Source organism: Ovis aries, chromosome 17 (assembly GCF_016772045.2).
Source record: "Ovis aries strain OAR_USU_Benz2616 breed Rambouillet chromosome 17, ARS-UI_Ramb_v3.0, whole genome shotgun sequence".
Lineage (NCBI taxonomy): Eukaryota > Metazoa > Chordata > Mammalia > Artiodactyla > Bovidae > Ovis > Ovis aries.
The window spans coordinates 70,212,241-70,233,121 of record NC_056070.1 but is presented as its reverse complement, the minus strand read 5'-3'; the positions used below and the strand labels follow the sequence as shown (position 1 = coordinate 70,233,121).

At 63.2% G+C, this 20,881-nt stretch overlaps 2 protein-coding genes and 1 long non-coding RNA gene across 14 annotated transcripts in view; 1 reads left to right on the top strand and 2 right to left on the bottom strand.

Annotated features, from left to right (window-relative positions):
* PISD (phosphatidylserine decarboxylase) overlaps nucleotides 1-14,125 on the top strand; it is a 28,002-nt gene extending 13,877 nt beyond the window's left edge. For 4 of the 12 annotated variants that reach the window (XM_042234084.1, XM_060401331.1, XM_060401332.1 and 1 more), the window contains 6 exons: nucleotides 9,899-10,064; nucleotides 11,307-11,543; nucleotides 11,674-11,812; nucleotides 11,973-12,119; nucleotides 12,297-12,457; nucleotides 12,865-14,125. In XM_042234084.1, the coding sequence (XP_042090018.1) occupies nucleotides 9,899-10,064; nucleotides 11,307-11,543; nucleotides 11,674-11,812; nucleotides 11,973-12,119; nucleotides 12,297-12,457; nucleotides 12,865-13,089 (1,075 nt within the window). In that variant the 3' untranslated portion in view covers nucleotides 13,090-14,125. Of the gene's footprint in view, nucleotides 1-5,201; nucleotides 8,037-8,213; nucleotides 8,616-9,898; nucleotides 10,065-11,306; nucleotides 11,544-11,673; nucleotides 11,813-11,972; nucleotides 12,120-12,296; nucleotides 12,458-12,864 lie in introns of those variants that run through there. The other 8 variants (XM_027956816.2, XM_042234083.1, XM_042234086.2 and 5 more) reach the window with 6 other exon arrangements.
* On the bottom strand, nucleotides 920-4,988 carry LOC121816873 (uncharacterized). The gene is made up of 2 exons (XR_006056591.2): nucleotides 3,113-4,988; nucleotides 920-2,861 (listed from the first exon to the last, which is right to left on the bottom strand). It is a non-coding gene; the product is annotated as an uncharacterized LOC121816873 (long non-coding RNA).
* Nucleotides 14,061-20,881, bottom strand: part of SFI1 (SFI1 centrin binding protein) — a 77,606-nt gene continuing 70,785 nt past the window's right edge. Inside the window, 10 exon segments of the mRNA XM_042234079.2 lie at nucleotides 14,061-14,251; nucleotides 14,320-14,431; nucleotides 14,904-15,232; nucleotides 16,258-16,444; nucleotides 16,540-16,644; nucleotides 17,148-17,410; nucleotides 17,498-17,674; nucleotides 17,763-17,837; nucleotides 18,333-18,407; nucleotides 18,858-19,018. Of these exon segments, the coding sequence (XP_042090013.1) occupies nucleotides 14,147-14,251; nucleotides 14,320-14,431; nucleotides 14,904-15,232; nucleotides 16,258-16,444; nucleotides 16,540-16,644; nucleotides 17,148-17,410; nucleotides 17,498-17,674; nucleotides 17,763-17,837; nucleotides 18,333-18,407; nucleotides 18,858-19,018 (1,589 nt within the window). The 3' untranslated portion in view covers nucleotides 14,061-14,146.

The window sequence follows — 20,881 nt, the reverse complement described above, 5'->3', positions numbered from 1 at the left end:
CACTTGGTCACTGTCAACTTCCAGTGTCTGGCCGTTACAGCCCTGATCTTCACGGCTGTCATCTCCTTTGCAAAACTTTTTGAATCACCACTGCACTGTGTGTTTGCTAGCAGTTTCTGGGCCAAATGCATTTTGTTGTGAGTGTTCTCCACTGCTTTAAGATCCATTTTGAACTCAAATAAGAAAATCACTCGAATCTGCGTTTTGTGTAACACCATTTCCATGGTCCGAAATAAATGTAAGCTAGACAGCAAGCAGTGAGTCATTAGCACAGAAACCATAAAGCGGGAAATTATGTTACGATGTCGTATAACACAATCTCATTGAAGAATGTATTCCAGCATCAAACAGCGAATTTCAACAATGCAAAAACTGAAATCACATTTGCAGCAACTGAGCATGATGATTTGCAGACTCCGTGTGAGTACCAACTGTAAGTGACTCTGTTGCTGCGGTGGATTCTGGGCACGGGTGCTTTTTACCGGTGATTAATGCTGAGCCAATCTTTGCACATAGGCCTTCCCTTGGGCTGCATGCTGGGTGTGGAGTTGCTGTCTGAAAGGGTCTGGGCGCCTGCAGTCTGTGCTGTGTGTTTGGCATCTAAACCTCTTGTAGCCATCTGTAATGGGCATTGTCCATTAGGCATAGGATCGTTGTACGTGAACCACAGTGGGTGTTAGTGAAACCGTTGTCACAGACATTATTCCTCTCATGTTCACTCCATACCACAAATCTTTGCGCTCCTTCACGTGCCAGGCCTTGTTGAGCTGCAGGGGATTCGCTAGTGAAGAGAACCGGAGTTCCCATCCTCAGAGAGCTGCCCTTATTAGGGGCTAAGACAGACAAGAAGCAGGCACACATGGGCATGTCGAGGGTTGAAGCGCTGCGGAGGAAGCACAGACCGGTACAGGGCACAGTGTCTTGGGCTGGGCAGCACCAGGAAAGGAAGGAAGGCGGGCCCGCTCAGAGCCGTGTGGGCTCCTGGGGCATCTGAGGGGCGGGGAGAGCCTTCCGGGCAGATTGGACAGAGCGCGCCTGTCACTGTTGATGGGGAACAAGGGCCCCTGTGGCTGGAGGCCAGAGGGCGGGAGGACCCAGGGCGCCAGCTCTGCCTGTCTTTTGAGTGCGCCCTGAGTGATGTGGGTTCTGATCCGACTGTCCTGGCTGCGGTGGGGACAGGTTAGGGGACCTGTTGGGAGGCTCTGACAGGATCCCAGCAGATCAGAGTGGGAGCAGTGAGGAGGGGAAAGGCACTCGATGCTGTTTTTATTGAAGTGTAATTACTGTAGAATGTAGGTTACAGGTGTACAGTCCAGTGATTCATGAGTTTTAAGGCCATGCTCCATTTACAGTTCGTATAAGTTGCTGACTGTATTTCCCGTCGTGGAGTACATCCCTGGGGCTCATCTCGTGCGTGATAGTTTCCCCTCCCCCCAGCCCGGGTCCCTCATTCGATTCTGGGCATGTGTGAGGGGAGAGTGCATGGGACGCACCGCTGGGTTGGATGTGGGATGGGAGTGGAAAACGCCCGGTAAGCTCTGACTTGAGCAGGTGGAGGGGAGGGAATGAAGAGCCTCCGGACTCGCGCTGTATTACGCTCTGTGGTCGGCTTTTCTCGGAGCGTGAGTCCCCATCAACATTTCTCGCGTGTTTATTCTCTGCCTGTATTGGCTCAGTGTACTCGTCAGCTTAACATTTCAGTCTGACTGGCACGGACTAAGGAGCCCACCCTCCTGTGGCCCTGGTCGGAGCAGGACACCTGCCCTCAGAGCCAGAGCTGTGGCTGGGCGAGGCGAGGGCTCTTCCCCAAGTGCCTTTTCAGGAGCTCGTGATGTCCTTCCTGGGAAAGCTTTGGGTTCAGGGTCAAAGAGCCTGATCATTTTGGGCTGCTCAGGCCTGGTGTTTGGCCTCCGGGAGGAGGGCGGTCGCCCTGGGCCTCTGCTGAGAGGTGGCTTTGAGGGGACAGCTCTGCCCGGGGCTGGAAGGCCCCCCGTGCCCAGAGTGTCGCGCCATCTGTGTGGCGGCTGTAATTTCACATACACCCCGCTCGTGTCTCCGTAAGTGCAAACGGGGAAACAGGCCTTCGTAAGTGCTTCTTACCGAGAGGCTGAAAGGTGCTCCAGCAGGTGGCCCGGGCGGCAGGCATGTGGTGGGAGCACATAGGTGTGCCCACCCCAGGGGCTCCTGCCCCACGCAGGGGGGTATCTGGGGGCAGAAGCCTCCGCACCCCCAGGTTCTGGCACTTCTGAGGTGTCCCTTTCTGACCAGGCCTGAGGACAGGTGTGGGCATGAGGGCGGGGTGGAAAGGGTGGCCTTTGGAGCAGAAGCTGGCACACGTCCTCCTCCTGCACCAAGGAGCTGACTCTGTGGAGATGGGGCTGAGGTGCAGGGTGGTGGTTGGCGGCTGCCTCTCCCACCAGGCGAGGAGCTGCCGTGTGGACAGAGAGGGGTTCTCGGGAGAGGCACTGTGTGCCAGCCTGGTCCGGGGCTTTCCTCCCCAGTAGTAGAATTTAGTTTTTCTGTGGCTTAAACAGTGTCTTCCAGTATTTTTATTGTGAGCATTTGAATAAGGCAGAAAAGTTGAGAGAAGAGCACTGGATTGATGGGCGTGAACGTTTCCTGTATCTGCTTGGTTTCTGCATGCATCTGTGGACTCCCCTCAGAGCCACTGAAAGAACATTGCAGACGTTGTGAAATGAAACTTCATGCCTCCACACTTCAGTCCACATCGGAGCATAGGATGCAGTTTGTTGTCGTCTCAGCTTAGCCTCAGGGTGCTCAGGGAGCAGTCCCTGTGTTAACACCAATTCGTTGGTTCCGGCTCAGTTTGGTGTTTTTAAAAGGAAGGTGCGGCATTCCAGCTGTGAAAAGAAAGAAAGCCGGCTCAGCCTGTTGTCCCCCACCCACCGCCTGCACTTGGCATCTCCTTCCCTCCAGGAGCCTGGACAGTGTGGAGCTTGTTTTACATGTTTTTAAACTTCCGGTAATTGTCACAGCTTTATTGTTCCTCTCTGTGAACAGGCTGCTTTGAAATAAGAATGGCACAGGTATAAACACCTGGTCCCATGCTGGCAGGGGGTGGGCATTCAGTAAGTGCTATTCTGCTTCTTACCTCACAGGTGGTGAGAAGACAACTCTGGATGTTAAGATGGGCAGACAGTCCAGTTGGTGGGAAGCAGACCTCCAGCCTTTCCTCTCCCCTAGCCTGGGGGGCACCTGTGCCTGGAGCCCTGAGGGGGCAGGGAATGGACGAGGCTGGGCTCCGGGCAGGAGGGGGCTTTCTTCTGGGCTGCCTTATCCCCTGCAGCCTGTTTGCTCTCTGGGCGGCAGAGAAGTCATCGGGCTGGTGGGACTGCTAGGAAACACTGGAGAGCCCCACGGGGGAATTTGGCAGGGCTGTGAGAAGCCCTTGGATCAAGAAGTCACCCGAGGGCGCTCCGTGCTTGTCCCGGCTCCTGCCGGGCTCCTGCCAGGCTGATGACCTGCCGTTGGCTCCCTGTGCCAGCCTTGGGACGCCGGCCATCACTGTTCTTCCTCAGGGGCCTCCACTAGCCCCAGGCAGTGAGGACACCTGCCACTCCCTGGCCCCCTGGCTCAGCAGAGCACGGTGTTCAGGGTGTGGGGAGGGGCCGGGCGCTGTCCTTGGCGCTCTGGCCCAGTGGCTGGGGGCCTGCAGAACCTTGTGGTGGCACTAGGTGGCACTCCTGCTCAGGGGCGTCCAAGCAAGGTGGCCATGAAGGCCCAAGTGTGGCTGGCCATTCGAAGGGGCCTCATTCGGGGAGAGTGCAACTGCCAAGGGGTTTCGTTAGTCCCAGAAACCATGCTGAGTTTTGTCTGGAATATGGTCCAGAAGGCATTTCCCTCCTGAGGTACACGTGGTGGAGGGCAGGTTAGAAAGCGGGAGCGCCAGTCTCAGGGCTGGTTTACGCGTTAAATAAGCACCGACCAGCCTGAGAGTTTCAAATGATCCCAGAGGAGCGCAGGTCCACGTGGAGCAGCCCAGCTGGCCCTTTGACGGTGGGGAGCAGCCGTGCTGCAGGGGCTCGGAGGATGGAACGCTGGGCTCTTGGGCCACGTTTGTCACCCCCTCGCTTCGGGTCTGGGTGCACTGCAGGCTGTGGGGAAGCCAGGATGGTCTCCCCGGGTTTCCGGATCTGAATTTTCTTGTTAGGATTGTGTATCAGCATCTTCTGTGCTTTAACTCCTCGTCATGCCATCGTGAGTGGTGTTTGGTTGGAGCTCTAAGCTCAGAAGGGGCCTGGAGGCTCACTGAGAATGCCGGTGCGCTCCCCTGCCTCCCAGTTCCTGCTGGCGCCCTGTCGTGTTGGGTGCAATCCCTGAGGGAGGAGCCTCCCGTCCGCCCCCTCCTCCCCGCTGAGATGCCCCGGGCTGTGGTTTGTCGCGGAGCCCTGGGTTTGGTGGATCAAGATGCGGGGGGTGTGTGGGCTGTGCGTCCCACTGCGCCTTCTTCCAGGCGGCCTTGGCCTCCCCTGCCCGTCTCCTCACAAGCCCTAAGGCTTCCTGAAGAGGAAGAGGCTCGTCTTCTAAATGTTGCTCTGGAAAGTGAATTCCCCATGGTCAGAAGATGCTGGGGTGGTCCTGCGTGCTTTCTGTGACTGAGTAGGGGTGGTGGTGCGCCCCTGAAAACTGGCTCGTTCCATCCCATGTTGACCGAGTGGTTTTGGTGGGCATGGCGGGTAGGGTGCTGAAGCCTGCAGGCTGGGCCCCCCCCATCCAGTGGGGCAGGAAGGTGGAGGAGAATCACCCCACAGGGCTCGAGCCCTGCGAGGAAGCCTGCGGCAGGGCGGCGCGGGCCCTGCCCACTGGGCCTCCTGTGCTGGTCTGCACTGGGGGTTTCTGTGTCAGGGTGTATCTGCCTGGAGAAGAGGGCTTGGGGCGGGAAGCAGCCTTTGTCCTCAGGCTTGGGTGTGAGAGGGAGCGAGGGCTTCGCCGCCTTCTGTCAGCTCTGCGGGCTGGCTGGAAAAGGTGGCCGGAGGGCGAGGCCCGCACCGGAGGCGGCCGGCGGCGGACCCCTCTGCCTGCCGCTCCGCGGCCCCGCCCCGCCCCTTAAAGGGACCCCGGCCGGGCGGGCGCCGCCGAGCCTGGCGCCCGGCCCCCGCCCCGCCCCGGCGGCCTGAGCGGCTGCAGCCCGGCCCCCTGCCCGCCCCCTGCTTCCGTGGAGCGGCGCCTCCCGGCAGTTCAGTCGCGCGGGCGGCGCGGACACGAGCGGAGCCGACCACCTGCGGGTGAGTGAGCGCGCGCGGCCGAAGGCCTCGCCCAGCGCGGGGGGGGGGGGGCCCTCGCCTCCTGGGCTGTGGTCGCCCCTTCCCGCCGGGGGTCTGGGGAGCACCCCGCTCCCTTCCCCGGTCCTCACCGGGCTGTGGCTTCCCTGGCCCCACGCGGTGGGTCACGGGGCCGGCGGATGAGCTCACTTCCTCCGCGTCTTGAAGCATCTCTTCGCCCCACAGCCCAGAAAAGGGAAACCCGGGCTGCTCGGGGTCTTCCCTGCGCCCAGTTTCCTCAGTGCTGCCGGGGGCTGGCAGTTGTGGGGAGGGGAGCGGGACCACGGGCCGGAGGGGGTGAACCCGCCCTTCCCAGAGCCCCACTCCCCGCTGGTGCCAAGGACTATCCTGGAGCAGGCTCCTTTCCTTGAGGGGAGCTAAGAACGACTCCTGCCGCCTCCCCGCACCTCCCTTGAAAGAGGCGCACCTGGACCTTTCTTTTTGCTTCCTCTTCTCTCACCGGAGGCTTCCCCAAGATGGCTTACCCATTTCACAGGGAGAATCCATTTTCTTGGTTCCCTACTTCTGACATTTCGTCCCCTCTAGCTCTGGCACTTGCGGAGGAATGGTTGGTGGCCCCACCTGGACACAGCTGCCCTGTGACTACCCCACAGAGCAGGCGTGTGCACCGCAAGTCAGGCCCGGGACACTTGGTTTGGGGGCACTGGGGGTTACCTGCCGAGGCTTCAGGCCAGGTGTCTGGCACCCCGTGAGCTTTCCACACAGAACACCATGGCCCCGGCTGACTCGTGCAGGATGTGAGGGGTGGGCGGGGACACTGCGGCCCTGCTAGGGTGTGAACCCCAGAAGAGCTCTCCTGACAAAGGTGAACCCCTCCAACTTGGTCTTCTTGAGCCCGCCCTTCCTGCTCACATCATTGCTGCCCTGGGGTTGGGCCCTCTCTGCCCTGTTCCTTCCATCCTCCCAGAGCGTGGGTCTGGAAGGGAGGGGGGGCCGTCAGGAGCCAGGGCTGCGGATGAGACTGCGCTAAGGTTTTGGGGGGAATGGAGGCATCGGGTTTCCGAGTCTCCAGACAGGTGACCAGGAGGAATGGTCCTTCCCCTTTCAGATGAGGGGACTGAGACCCAGACAGCACCTGCGACTTGCCTTTCCCAGCTCGCAGGGTGAGGGTGGCAGGGGCATCCAGGGTCACAGCCACCAGATGGTCCCCTTCCCCCACCAGAGCCACTCTGTGTCCTCAGGTTCCGCATGGCTGGCTCTTAGGTTGCCCAGTGACTTTGAACTCCTACTGGTCCCAGCCCCATCTCATCCCACAGAGTGTCCTTGGGACTCTAGGGAGAGAGGGAAGGTGTCTGTACTTCTCTGCTTCCGGGTGCCCTCCTTGCAGAGTCCTCATTCAGGCCCGAGTGCCCCAAGTTGCACTCAGGGAGCCAGAGAGGGAGAGAAGGCTCTGGCTTGGCCTCCAAAGGCCACTGTAGGCACAGAGGGCTAGTGGGGCTCTGAAATGGGAATGCCCTGAGTTGGAAGGGGTGACCTCTAGGGATTCATTCCCGCCATTGTGCAGCTCTGAGCTGGTTGGTGCTTGAGGGTGCTGGCCCATTTCTTGAGGGACAGCTGAACTCGTGTCTGCTTCCTGGGGGCCTTTGGGGGTGCACCGATGGTGATTTAGAAGAAATCTGACCCTGGTCTCAGTGTCCCATTTTAGAGAAGGCGGCAGAGTAGTGGCCGAGACAGGACTGAGGCATGCAGACTTGGGGCTCCTCAGAGCAGTTCTGGAGTGCCTCCAGGATAGCAGCTCCTTGGGCTGCCCCCCCCCCACCCCCCCAGAGCCCCTGGACTGGAGGCTCTGGGAGAGGATGCAACGCAAAGGCACACACGGGGATCTGCTTTGAGGGCCTGTCGTTTTGGAGTGAGCTGGGTTTGTTTGTGGGCTCCTGAATGTGCCTGACAAACATGCAGAATCGGTGACGGTCCTGCCAGGAGGACGTCTAGCTCCTGTCCAGGCCCACAAGACTTCGCCAGCCCCCGCCATGAATCCAGTTTTCTAGGGGGGGTGGGGCTCGAGTGGTGAACCTGGTCCTGAAGCCTAGCTCCATGCTCAACCCCAACTGCCCATCTCCCCACTGGGCCTGCTTCTCTTGGGAGCCAGCAGGCAAGTTTGGGGTCTCAGGTGGGGCGGGCTTGCTCGTAGGTGGGCAGGACATCCGCTTGGGCCTGGCCCTTGGGCAGAGGAAATCTGGGTGGGCACCCTCTGGCCACTCAGGAGGGTGGCCTGGGGAGATGGGTGTCCTGGTTTGAGATGGGGCGGAAATCCAGTTGAACGTCCAAACCTTAGTCGGCCTGGTCCAGCCCCATGGCCGCGGACACCCAGGGAGCCGGCAGTTGCCCATCCTCCTTGAGCGAGGTGGGTTTGCCCAGGGCGGCGGACGTCCAGCCGAGTTGGGGCCTCTTGCTCTGCCCCTGCTCGGTAGCCGGGCGGGAGCAGCCCTGGGCCCCCGTGGGTCTTCCTGTGAAGATGCCGCCAGGCTCGCGGGTCGGCAGTGTGCTGGGCAGACGGGACTCGGGGCTGCCGAATGTTGCCCCCCCTGCCCGCTGGCTGCGAGCCGGGCGCCCTCGCCCCACGGTGCCGCTCCTCCCGGGAGAGAGGGGAGGGCGGGGCGGCGGGTTTCCCCGAGGGCGCCCGGCTGCCCCTCTTCTGAGGAGGGCGGCGGGGAGAGCCAGAGCAGGCCGGACGCCGGGTCCCAGCGCCGCGCCCTCACCCCTCAGATGCTACTCTGTCACCTGAAAGGGAAAGTGGGTCAGGTCCCGGCGAGGGAGGGGCGGCAGGGCCGGCCTGGGTGCCTGCCCGGAGCGCGGGGCTCGGATTCCGCTTGGGCCCGGCGGCGCCGAGTCCCCTCCCTGCCGGGAGTGGGCAGGTGGCCAGGGACACAGCGGGCCGAGCAGGTCCGTGACGCGCGCCTGTCTCTGCAGCAGCCCCGACGTCTCACCCGCGCCCCCGAGCCTTCGGACCGGACCGAGCCGGGGCGCGGTCCCCCCAGCCGCCACCTCGGGCCGAGGAGCGGTGACAGCGCGGCCCCGGGGGGAAGGGAGGAAGGAGGAGAGACAAAGGCGCGCGCCGGCCCCGCCTCCTTGCGCCGCCCACCATGTGTCAGTCAGAGGCGCGGCGAGGACCCGAGCTCCGCGCGGCGAAATGGTGAGATGCCCACGGCCGCGGCCTAACCCCGCCGCACCCCGCGCCGACCTCCGCAAGGTCCGCGTTCGCGTCCGGCGGCTCCGCGGCGGAGGTGGTGGCGGCGGCAGGGGGCTAGGGGCCCGGCTCCCGCGGCTAGAGGGGCCCACCCCGGGGGGGCCGAGTCCGAGAGCCCGCTTCAGGTACTGGCGGGGGCCCGCGGGCTGTTGGTCCGGTGTCCACGCCGCCCCCCGCCCCGCTTGGGCGCAGCTTCTCTGGGATTGGCCCCCGCGCTTCTGCAGAGAGCAGGGTGGGCGGGAGGAAGCCGGGGTAGAGGAGTGATGCGTCCGGCCTGGCCTGGCCCCTTCCCATTTCGTGGGCCTTTTTAAAGGGATGGGAGAGAATGATCGCGGAGGGTCTGGTGCGGAGGCAGCGCTTCCAGGGCCGCCGCTGAGCTGCAAGGCCTGGCCCTCGGCTCAGCTCTCCGTCTTCTTTGCTTTTCGTATCAGCTGTGCTGCCTTTGTTCCCTGGGTTGTTGAGCAGCTGGGGGCAGAGAACCGCGCTGCTCTGACAGCGCTCAGGCGCAGATGGAGCCTCCTGATGAAACCGAGGCACCAGGACATTCTCCGAGTGGGGTGGTAGAGTGGTCTCTAAAGCCCACACTGGGGCCTTGAGAGCATCTAGGTCCTGGGTCTGTGGCGCGGCGACCTGGGCCTCGGTGTCACGACTCAGGAAGAACTTAGCCCGGTCTCTGGCTCCCCTGAAGCTGAGCCTTTGCTGACAGTACCGAGTTGGGGCTGGTGTGGTCGGGGGAAGGCCCACCTACCTTTACTGGAAGGAGGGGCTTGGGTCAGGTGTGTGTGGCCCCAGCAGGCCTGAGGGTTGGTAGGGAGTTTAGCGCCACCACCCTCTGGACTGTTGCAGAGAACCTGAGGTGACTTGGACAGCAGGGTGGGTGGAGCAGTAGCCGTGAGGGGTGTGTGTGTGCACCTGCGTGCTTCTGCACGTGTGTGTGTGTGTGTGTGTGTGTGTGAGTGATCTTACCAGGCCCAATCCCGTATCAGGTGAGGAAATAAGAGGCCTGGTCCATGGAGAGATTTACTCAGATCCTGTGCTGCCAGAGGCTTGGGGGCTCAGCCTAGCTCTCCTTGAAGCCCATGTGAATGGAGCCGGCCTCAGGCAGGTGGGGACCGCCCAGCGGGCGCTGTCTACACTGCCTCCTTGGTGCTCGGCCCCAAGGTCTGAGACAGGGCCCCTGCCAGGTTGAGAAGCTATTCTGAGCCATCTCAGCTGACAGGCAGGTAGAGACTGGGAGGTGAGCGCCGACAGAGGCAGCCCAGCCCCCCACTCAGAGTGCGGTTGGTGAGAGGGGGTCCGGCCAGTGTCACTGGCTCCATGGAGAGGCAGGTGAGCTTACCGAGGGCGGGAAGGGTGGGGCCCCTGGTCCCCTGCTGACCGCGGCCGTGCGCGGACCTGTGCCCTGCAGGTTGCACTTCCCTCAGCTGGCCCTGAGGCGGAGGCTGGGACAGCTGAGCTGCATGTCCAAACCCGCCCTGAAACTGCGCTCCTGGCCCCTGGCGGTCCTCTACTACCTCCTGCCCCTCGGCGCCCTCAGGCCCCTCAGCCGGGTGGGATGGAGGCCTGTGAGCAGGGTAAGTGTGCGGGGGCTGCCGGCCCTGCCTCCCCGCAGCAGGCCGGAGGGGGTTGCCCAGTTATCTGGGCAGAGGTGGTGCTGCGGGGCCTGAGCCCTTCAACAGATGCTGTTGGGAGGCGAGTTGGTGGAGGGGCTGGGCTGGTCGGTGGCCATGTGGGCTGTGGACAGGTGACGGGAAAGGCCCGTCATTCGCGGCCTGCTCTCTCTGCCTGCATTCCTGCCATGTCAGTGCTCTGTTTCTGGAAAGAACCCACATTGGGCATTCAGAAGAGGGTGTGTTTCATCTCCTGTGCCTCAGAAAAGAGCTTAGAGGTGATTTTGAGAAGAATCAAATTTCTGAACCCGAGAGGGCAGTTCATACATGCAAGAGCCTGTGTGCCCTCTTTGGGTAGGGAAGCCTTTGAGGACCCAGGAGCCCCCAGCAGGGCTACGTGAGGGCCCTGGGCAGCCCGGTGGGTGTCGCCAGGCTTGGAAGCTGAGGGTACCTTTGGGGCACTGCGCATTTGGCCTAGGGACACAGGGCAGCCCTGGGCCACCCCCACACATAGGTATCAGCTGGGAGTGCTAAGAGCTGCTAACTCAGTGCCTCTTTAGAGGTGTTTAAAGTTGGGAGTGGAATTGCTTTTGCACCCTGGGGACTTGGTGTCTTGGCATCGTTCAGCAAGCAGCAGCCACCAGTTAAAGCAGGTCCCACAACAGCACCTCAGATTTAAGAGCTTGGGCTGGAGGGTCTGACTGAGGTGCAGTCCCCTCTCCTGGAGGAGCTTCGAGCAGGGACGGCTGTGTGGACTGTGAGGCCCTTGGAGTAGAGGTGTCAGTGCCCGGCACTTCTGCCCGAAAGCCCCTGTGCTCAGGGCAGGCTGAGCACGTGCACTTGGGAGTGTGGACGTGCCTGACCACCGAGAGCCGACTGCTCCTGTGCTGGTCTGGTACACCCGCAGCACTGCCCACCGCAACCTGTGTGACCACATCTGACCCTTGTATGCCCGTCCCCATCCAAGAAACGGGGTAGGAACACTGCAGGAAACGGCTGACACCTGAGCTATGTGAGTCACTGCGGAGGCCCCACCAGTACTGTGTGTAGAGACTTGGAAGCTCAGTCTGGTTCCTGGTGAGAGACCACCATGTCACAAAGCCCTTGAGGGTCCCAGCTGTTCGGGCCTCAGAGCTGGTCCCTGTGGGGGGGGTCCTGGGGCTGCGTGCACGGCATGGCACACTCACCTGCCCTCGGGACCTGCAGGTGGCCTTGTACAAGTCGGTGCCAACGCGCTTGCTGTCGCGGGCCTGGGGCCGCCTCAACCAAGTGGAGCTGCCACACTGGCTGCGCAGGCCCGTCTACAGCCTGTACATCTGGACTTTCGGGGTGAACATGAAGGAGGCTGCTGTGGAGGACCTGCACCACTACCGCAACCTCAGCGAGTTCTTCCGGCGCAAGCTGAAGCCGCAAGCCCGGCCCGTGTGTGGCCTGCACAGTGTGGTAAGGCCCGACCCGCGACCCGCGACCCGCCTCGGTGCCTTTGGGCACTGCTTCCAGGCTGGACCCCCAGGGGGGCCTGGCCCTGTCCTCCACACCCTCCCCTGCAGCGAGCCTCTCCTGACCCTTTCAGATCAGCCCCTCAGATGGGAAGATCCTCAACTTCGGACAGGTGAAGAACTGTGAGGTGGAGCAGGTGAAGGGGGTCACCTACTCGCTAGAGTCGTTCCTGGGCCCCCGCACGCCCGCAGAGGACCTACCCTTCCCCCCAGGTGGGTCCTGGCCCGTGGTGCTGGGTGCCAGCAGGTGGAGGGGTGGGGAGGGAGGGAGGCCTGTGGACAGGGGACCCTCTGCCCGCAACTCAGGCCTCCCTGGAGCCGGCGTCCGGGCGGCGCAGAGGGCTCTGAGCAGCTGGCCCGCATCTGCCCACAGCCGTGCGCCACAGCTCCTTCAGGAGCCAGCTGGTCACGCGTGAGGGGAACGAGCTCTACCACTGCGTCATCTACCTGGCCCCCGGGGACTACCACTGCTTCCACTCCCCTACTGACTGGACCGTCGCCCACAGGCGCCACTTCCCAGGTAGGCCGGGCCCGGCTGCCCCCGCGGGCCTCGGACGAGCGCCTCAGCTTCTTCCTGCCAGAGGCCGTGGGCTCCAGAGTTGGGGGCAGAGCTGCGTGTGGGGGTGCAGGTTGGGGTCCAGCTGCCCCGCATCTGGAATGGCAGGCCGGCCAGGGAGTACCAGTGTCTGACCCACAGGCTCCCTGATGTCCGTGAACCCCGGCATGGCCCGCTGGATCAAGGAGCTCTTCTGCCACAATGAGCGGGTGGTCCTGACTGGGGACTGGAAACACGGCTTCTTCTCGCTGACGGCCGTGGGGGCCACCAATGTGGGCTCCATCCGCATCTACTTCGACCGGGTAAGCAGATCCCACTAGAGCCCAAGGGCCGGGCCATTCTGGGCTCCCTGCACCATCTCCCGTGCAGCCAGAGCTGCTGGGGCTGCGATTTCTAAGAAGGCAGGTCCCCCACCCTGGTCTAGAGGTGGCTGCAGGGGGAGGGAATTAACCTCCCTGCTTGGCACTTGCTTCTGCTGGAAACCCAAGGGGAGCCTGGGTCCGGGTGCTGCTGGAGGGCAAGTGTGTGACGGGCACAGGGGAACAGGCAGGTCCGGCTCCTCCAGTCCCTCCGGCCCCAGGTCACAGCAGATCAGGGGCTCCAGCGCAGTCCTGGCCCGTGGCCCGAGCTCCTGTCCCCACTTCCCTTCCCAAGCAGGGTGGGGGACAGGCTGTGTCCATGGCCCACATGCTCTGTCCCCGCCTCCCAGGACCTGCACACAAACAGCCCCCGGTACAGCAAAGGCTCCTACAATGACTTCAGCTTCGTGACGCACGCCAACAAGGAGGGCATTCCCATGCGCAAGGGCGAGCACCTGGGCGAGTTCAACCTAGGCTCCACCATTGTGCTCATCTTCGAGGCCCCCAAGGACTTCAACTTCAGCCTGCAGGCAGGACAGAAGATCCGATTCGGGGAGGCTCTGGGCTCCCTCTGAGCCTCCTGCATGGCTGCGGCTGCTGAGGGTCTTTTCAAGGGGACCTCTGAGGCTGTCTAGGGAGGGGACCGCAGGGTCTGACCAGGCAGGACCTGGGTGACTTCCGTCCCTGCTTCCAGGGTGCAGACAAGGTCGTCAGAGCCCATCATGCCCTACACCGCTGTCACCGCCGCGCGCCCCCCCCCCCCCCCCAAGAGAAAGCCTGGGCCAGGGTGATGGAGTCCCTCTTGGAGACTTTTTAACGTCTCGGAAAAACTGGCTCTTTTACCTCCCGGCCGAGCGTTCGGTTGGTCCCAGTTTCCGTTCTGAGATAAGCGGTAGTTAAGGTACCTTCTTGCTGCTCGTCTTGTCACTGCTTTCTGGCCTCCGCCTCTGCTTCCCCTGCACAGGGTGAGGTGCCTCCTGGCACTGACTGTGGGCCCCACACCGGGGCCGGTACTGCAGCTGCTTTCTGTCCCCGAGTTTGCTCCACCTTGCTTGTTGGGAAAGGCTGCCTTCTCTCTCTGCACTTGAGACTGAACACGTCACCTGCCAAGACTCTGCCAGCAGCTTCCAAGGGTGGCCTCTGGTGGCTCAGTGCTTTGCAGACCCTGGCGAGTGACCTGGAGCTGGTAGGACCCATATCGACCCCCTGCAGTGGTGGCCCAGCTGGGACCAGGGCGCGCTTGTGTCCCCTCCCTACATCCAGGCCTGTGTAAATACGCAGAAGTTGCTGCTGTTGATCAGGGGCTTACACTGGAAACAAACGAGCCTTGTTGATGTCTTTGGTGTGTGACGGAGGGGGCTGTCAGTGCCTAGAAAACCTGTCCCCAAGTAACAGATACTAACAGGTACGAGGTCCTGAGGGGGGCGGGGGGAGGGCCAAGTTTCATGTTTCCTGGGGATGCTGTGAATTTCTCCTGCAGGAGAAGCCATTTGAACTTTTTCAACTGTATCAGTAGCACAGTATTTTTGTATGAAAAGTGGGAGACTTCTGAACAGTGATTCATTTAATTGCAACATTTTGAAATAAACTAAAGAACATTGCTGCTCTGCATTCTGTTCCTGGACGTGGTGACTAGCACAGAGCCTGCCGCAGGGCCTGGACCCGAGCGATGCAGGTGTGGACGGGCTGGCGCCGGGCCTGCAGCTCGTGGGCCAGCTGCTGGATCTGCACCTCCACCTGGGGGGACGGGGGGCCAGCTGAGAGGAAGCCCAGCCCAGGAGCCGTCCCAGCCGCCCGCGCCTCACCTTCCGCAGCTCCTCCTGAACCTGCTGCTCAGCTTCCTGGTCCTCAGCCCGGGGCTCCTCCCTGCTCAGCTCTAGCCACCGCCTCAGGCTGTGTGCTTGCCGCTGGCAGGACCTGCGGGCATAAGGCAACTGCTGTCTGGCTTTGCCCAGGCAGAGCCTGGGGACAAGCACACCCGCTTCTGCCTTGGGCGGAGGCAGAGAGGCTCCCCGACCATCCTCAGCCTGTGCAGAGCAGGCCTTGGGGGACCCAAGCCCTTCCCTCCAGTCAAGGCTGCTGCCCATGTGGAGGCCCCCGGGCGTGGGGGAGGCTGGCCGTGGACCCAGAGGGCACACGCAGGGCACCATCCCGCATGAGTGACAACACACCAGGCAGACCACTGGCTTCCAGGGGCAGAGCTAGGTGTAAAGTTCTGCTCAGCTCCTCCTGAGCATTACGCCCTCAGGTCCCTGAAGGTGAGACCACCCTGGACCTAAACGAGCTGGACTGAGCGGGGAGCTGCTCTGCCTGCCTGTGGGGCTGTCCCCGGAGACACAGTGCCCCAGTTGGTCCCCTCGGTGGGGCGGCACGAGTGCCGTGGTCTCACCTGAGGTTCTGCCTCGTGGTCTGGTAGTCCTGCAGCTGCTGCCGGATGCCCTCAAGCTCAGCCTCCACGTCGCTGTGGCCAGTGCCCACAGGGGAACAGGCTTGATTTCGGCTAGCTTCCTGGCTCAGTCCAGGATGAGCCGAGCTGCTGGGAGGGGCGCCCCCTCTCAAGGCATTGACAGGCCCGCGGTAAACACCTGCAGGGTCAGAGCCAGGCCCAGGCCTGGTGCCCTTGAAGTCCTCAGGAAGGAGCAGGCGGGGGCTGGGGACACCGGCCAGGGACAGAGGGGCCTGGGGCGGAAGCCCAGGCGTCACCGGCTGGGCTGGTCGCTGTAAAGGAGAGGTGAACACTGACCAGGGAAGTGAGCGGAAGGTGGGGAGCCGGGGTTCCCTGCGCCTGCTGGGGCCAGCTCCCCTGGCCTTGCCCTCTTCTACACCCGACCCCGCCAGAGGGCCCGCACCACTGGAGCAGCCGCTGCCAGCTGTCCCAAGCTTCCACCCCTTCCCTGAGAAAGGTGCTCCAGTCCCCCTCCCCTCCCTCCTGGTGACGCCGGCCCCTGGAAGGACTCGATGCTCCCACCCTCCCTCCACCGGCTCAGGTCGCAGCCCTTCCGGCACAAGCTCCCGCGGGGCCAGCCCAGGGCACACGCGCCTCCGCACGTCCCCGTCCCGACTCCTTGACTCTCAGGTCACAGGCCCTAGAGTCGCAACCCCTCCTCCCTGTCACCCCTTCGGTTCTCAGGGGGTTACCTCCAACCTGTGCTGCGAACTGTCAACTTTGATCTGCAGCCCTGACCTTGTTCCTGGAGGCCAGGCTCCATCTGTTGCTTTATCTCAAACCTGACAGGTTCAGGACTCACTCCTCATGCGTCACCTGGGTCCCCAGCCATGTCTTCCCTCTCGCAGTAAAAGAACTCATTATTCCCCTGGTTGTTCAGGCTGGAAACCCAGGCACCATCCTGGACTCCTTCCCTCCCTCTCACCAAACCCATCAGCGCGAGCCCTGCCTGCCCTGCCTCCCACGGCGTCCACGCGCCGCGTCCCAGCCACAGCACCTGCTGCTGGACCCGCGTCTACAGCCTCTTGCGCACCTAACGTCCAGCTTCTCCCTGGGACCTGCATGGCCCTCCCTGGTCCGCAGCTTCTGCCTCTGTGCGTGTGGGGTGTCCTTTGGTCTCCACCTCCGTGTAAGTGTCATGAGCAGGGGCCTCGGGGGCCGCTCCCTGCCGTGTCCCCAGGACAGTGGCCCCTACACTGGGTGCGTCTCCCGAGGCAGTGAGCACAGCTTTGGCTACAGCACCGAGTGTGCGAGAAAGCAGCAAAGGCCAGGCCAGAACAGGCCCCGGGGGTCTTACCCAAACGGGTACTTGGGCCCCACGTGGTGCAAAGGAGGACGGGGGCAGCAGCTCTGGGCTGGGGTGCGCCGTGGGCGGCGGCTTCAGGCCAGAGGCGCATGGCAGGGGGCTGCTTGGGTCCAGTGCTGACCGGGTGGGGCCCACTGGCTGGACCTGGTGTAGGCCGCACTCCCACAGGGCCTGGGACCTGAGGGGGGAGCGGGAGGAGCCAGTCAGGCCGTGCCCCCAGAGGAGCGGGAAGGAGGGGGCCAGGCCCCAAGGCCCCAGGACTGCAGCACCTACCCCTGCCTGCTGCGGGTGCTGCACCCCAGGGGCGCCCGGCTCTGCAAGGGCTCTGCCAGGAAGCTTGGGCGTCGCGGCTGCTTCCGTGCCCAACGGGCAACATTGCTGGGAAGAAACAGGCAGTCTCCCCAGGCTGCCCAGGGCCTGGGACTTTGTGGGTGCAGTCATCCAGCCCGACCCCTGAAATCCCTCGGGGAGACTGGAGGCCAGGTGAGGAAGGCCCTCACCCCAGCTGCCTTCCTGGACGAGCCACTCCAGGAGCCTGCTGCCTGCGGCTGCCCCACTCACGTGTCTCCCAGGAGCCAGGCAGAGACTGCAGCAACGCAGCGTGCGGGGCCGGCGTGTCCCAGAGGGCACCCGTCTCCCGGCTACGACAGGAGGAGTGGGGAGACCACCAGGTCTGGTGAGGAGGGGCCGCCTGGGGCCCGTCTGGGAGGAATAGCGGCTGAGCCCCGGTTAGGGCCCCACAGAAGCGGGGGCAGGATTCTGCTGCACAGGGGGTTCCCAGTGGCTCGGCCGTGACCCCGGAGCCCAGTGTCCTTCCCATACTGTCCAAGCTCTGCCCCGGGAGGAGGCGAGCAGGAGGAGGTGAGGGACGGGCTACTCACAGCTCCAGGAGCTGGGGGTCCCCAGGGGCTGATGCCAGGCCGTCCAAGGCTCCCCAAAGCCCACGAGGAGCTGGTGGCCTCTTAGTCTCCAGGGGGGCATCGCCAGCCCCGGCAGCAACGTGGCTAGGAAGCAGACGCTCAAACGTCACTCTTCTGCTGGGCTCAGTGGACACAGGGGACTGCGGCTCCCTGCCCGGGCCCAGCGCCTTCTCTTTCCAGAGCGTGGCACAGCGACGCACTGCGCGGTGGAGACTGTGGGCCGCCTGCAACCAGCCTCCAGTCAGGCGGTGCTGTGCCCGCCCGTGCCCCACGGGGCTGGGGGTGGGGCGGTGGGGACAGCCCAGACCCACCTGCACCTGCTGCTGGGCGTGCAGCTGCTGCCGGAAGGCCTTCGTGCCAGCTGCAAAACGCAGGAGGCGCTCAACGCCCTCCCTGAGGAGCTGCAGGTGGTAGACCTGCGCCGCCTGCTCCTCCCGCGCCTTCTTCCTCCTCGTCTCCTGCACAAGGCCCCGCCAGGCGGCCCAGGCCTCCAGGGAGAGGAGAGGTGAGGCCCAGCCTCCTGCTGAGGCCCCCTCCCACTGGCTGTGGCCTCTGCTGGGACGGGGATCCCGTTACCTTCGCCTGCAGGGAGAAGGCCCAGAACCACAGGGCCCGCGCCGTGTGCTGCCGCTCGTGCCTCCTGTCCAGCAGCTACGGGCCAGAAAGGCAGTGTCCCCTCAGGGAGACCCCCTCACGCGGCCTGTTACCCTCAGATCCCTCTCCAGCTGGGTCTGGCCCTGCCTGCCCTGAGGCTGGGCATCAAGGAAGCTGCCTGGGAAAGAATGGCCAGGAGCTCTGGGGTCAGGAGCAGGGGGCAGGACTCCGGACTCTGGGGAGGAAACAGACCGGACCCCTGAAGGGCCAGCGGGTGGGACACAGGACGCAGTCTGCCTGGTGTCTCAGCAAAGCCTCAGTGAAGACCTAAAGTGCGTTTCCTATCAATTTCTACACGTTACCCTGACATCTTTTCCACAGACACTGCAGGAAGGGACTTGGCCTTCGACAGGTTCCCAGGGAAGGAAGCTGGCAGTGCTGGGCAGTGGCTGGCGGGGCTGGGGGAGCCCCAGGAAGAGGGTGAAACCAACACGAACTGGAGCGGGCCCGTGAGGGAGCAGGACTGGGAGGGGGCTTCTCCAGGACGCCCACCTGTCGTCTCCACTGGTGGAAGCAAGCCCGGCTAAGCATCTGGGCCAGGAGTCGGGCGGCCTGCCTCTGCTGCAGCTGGGGAGAGAGCACGCAGTGGGCTGTGGGCCGTGTGCTTGGGGCCGGCAGGTGCCCACACCCAGAGCCCCCGAGGGCAGCGTGGACTCCAGGCCCACTGGCACCTCCTCCCACCAGCAGGAGTCGTCCTGGATGAAGCCAAGGGCCTCCTGCACAGACGGGGTGTCCAGATGGCTCTGCAGCTCGCCCAGCGCTGACAGGCGTGGTTCAGATTGAACGGGTTCTCTGCCGAGCCACTGTCCACCTGGGGGACAGGCCCCCGAGGCTGCTTCCCCAGCCTTCACTCACCAACCAGAAAGGCAGCTTTGCACCCACAGGACCCCAGCCACCACCATCCACACTGGCTGCTTCGGAGTGCTTCAGGAAAGGCCTTTCCTCGCCCGAGCACGGTCTCCTGGCCCAGACAGCCCAGCCGCACTGGGGAGCTTGTGGAGCTGCCCCTTGCCTCACCCTCTTCCTGACGCAGCCCTGATGGTGCACCTTCCACCGGGCCAGGGCCTCCTGCAGCAGCTTCCGGCAGTAATGCCGCACTGCCCGCTCCATCTGCAGCCTCTGCTGGGCAGCCCTCCGGCTTCGGTCCCGCCAGCACCGAAACCAGGTCCTGAGACGGCCTGAGACAGGTCGGAGTCAGTCAGCTCTTGTGGAGGACGCACGTGGACCACTAGGGCTGTGCGTGCTAAGTCGTTCAGTCATGTCTGACTCTGCGACCCCATGGACTGTGGCCCGCCAGGCTGCTCTGTCCATGGGATTCTCAGGCAAGAAGCCTGGAGTGGGTTTCCAAGCCCTCCTCCAGGAGTTCTTCCCAACCCAGGGACCAAACCTGTGCCTCTTGTCTCCAGCTCTGGCAGGCTCTTTAACACTAGCCCCCTGGGAAGCCCTCACAGACCAGTAGGCAACAGTGAAATTTAGAGGGTGGAGAACCTGGGCGTGTGGGCGTGTCCTCTGAGGACAGCTCCAGCCACCTTCAGAGGCTGCGCACACCCTGACAGGAGCCAGGTCTGTTGATCGCTGGGCCCCCCACCCCACCCCTGAGCCATAAGCCTGTGCACAGCAGCTGCAGGCGCGCCAAGACCCCGCAGAGCCGCCTGCGAGCAGCCGCTGGGCTTGCGGCAATGGGAGGCAACCGAGGCTCAGCGGCCCAGGCAGCCCGAGCCAGGCAAGGGAGAAGCCCGGCCCTGCTGAGCGCATCCTCTGACGGCCGGGCTCCGCAAGCAGGGGGGTCGGGGCCGCACCCTGCGTGTCTGTCACGACGCTCGAGGGAACAAGCACTCTGCTCTGGTGATGCTTTCCCTTTCAGACTTTTTCCTTTTCTTCAGCCTGGAGCTTTCGCACTAAGCGCTGCTGTTCCCCGGGTCCTGCTTTACACACGGATGTGTGAGCCTCACTGGACCCCCGGGACCACCTCCAGCGCAGGTCCTACTATTCCCACCCTCAGCCGGCACACTGAGGCTGAGAGGAGGCCCTGCCCGAGTCACGCAGGCACTGACGAGCCCGAGTCACGCAGGCACTGACGAGCACGAGTCCCCACGACCCCTAGGCCCTGCTGCGTCCTCCCGCAGCCCCAGCCGAGCCGGGGACCACCGAGGTGTGCCTGAGACTCAGAGGCTCACTTATGCCAAGAAACAGCCCCACGGGTACGGCCTGCACACGGGCTGTGTGCTGAGAACACGGCACGTTGTCAACAGCCCCCAGCAACCTGCACCAGCCCTAATGGACACAAGCCGAGGGCCAGCCATGTGCCACCCGTCTGAGGAAAGATGCTGCCGGCCGGCCCGCGGGAGAAGCAGCTTCAGCTGTGCCGGTCACCTTCCCCCTGCGGCCGCCTGACTCACACGGTGCCATGCAGCACCGGTGCCAGAGCTCTGTCCCAGCAGAGAGCGGGGGCGGGCTGAGCACGTTGTATCTTTCCTGGGAATGACTAGAAACATTTAGCCTTGGTTTCTAGGGTGAGGAGCAGTCTGAGGTCACAGAGGAGCATGCTGGACCCTGAGATTCCGTCCAGGAGAGCACAGATCTGTGTTCATTGACACAAGAACCAGTCAGAACCAAACCTGAGTGGATTAGCTTTTGTTTGGGAGCAAATGCTATTAAGCCAATTTAACAACTTAATCCACTTTCTCTATGATCCGATTTAAACCATTTCTCATTTCTAATCAGCAGCTGTCTCCTCGGAGTGTCAGACATGCCCCCTGCAGACCCAAGGGCCCCTGTTTCACATCTCTCTCCAGCAGCGGTCCCCCCAGGCCACTGGAACGGCAGGTCATGGGACTGCCTGGGGCCAGCTGGACAGTCCCTGCTCCCCAAGCAGACAAGGAAGCAGGACCCTGACAGGGTGGGCCCGACCTGACAAGCAGCTGTCACGGGCAGAACGTCCCCATCGAACTGCCTCCAAGACCCCGCTCCAGCTCCAGGTCTTTACCTCTCTGTAGATCTCAAGCCTGGGCTTTCGTTAATGGCAAGCGGATGGGAAGAGG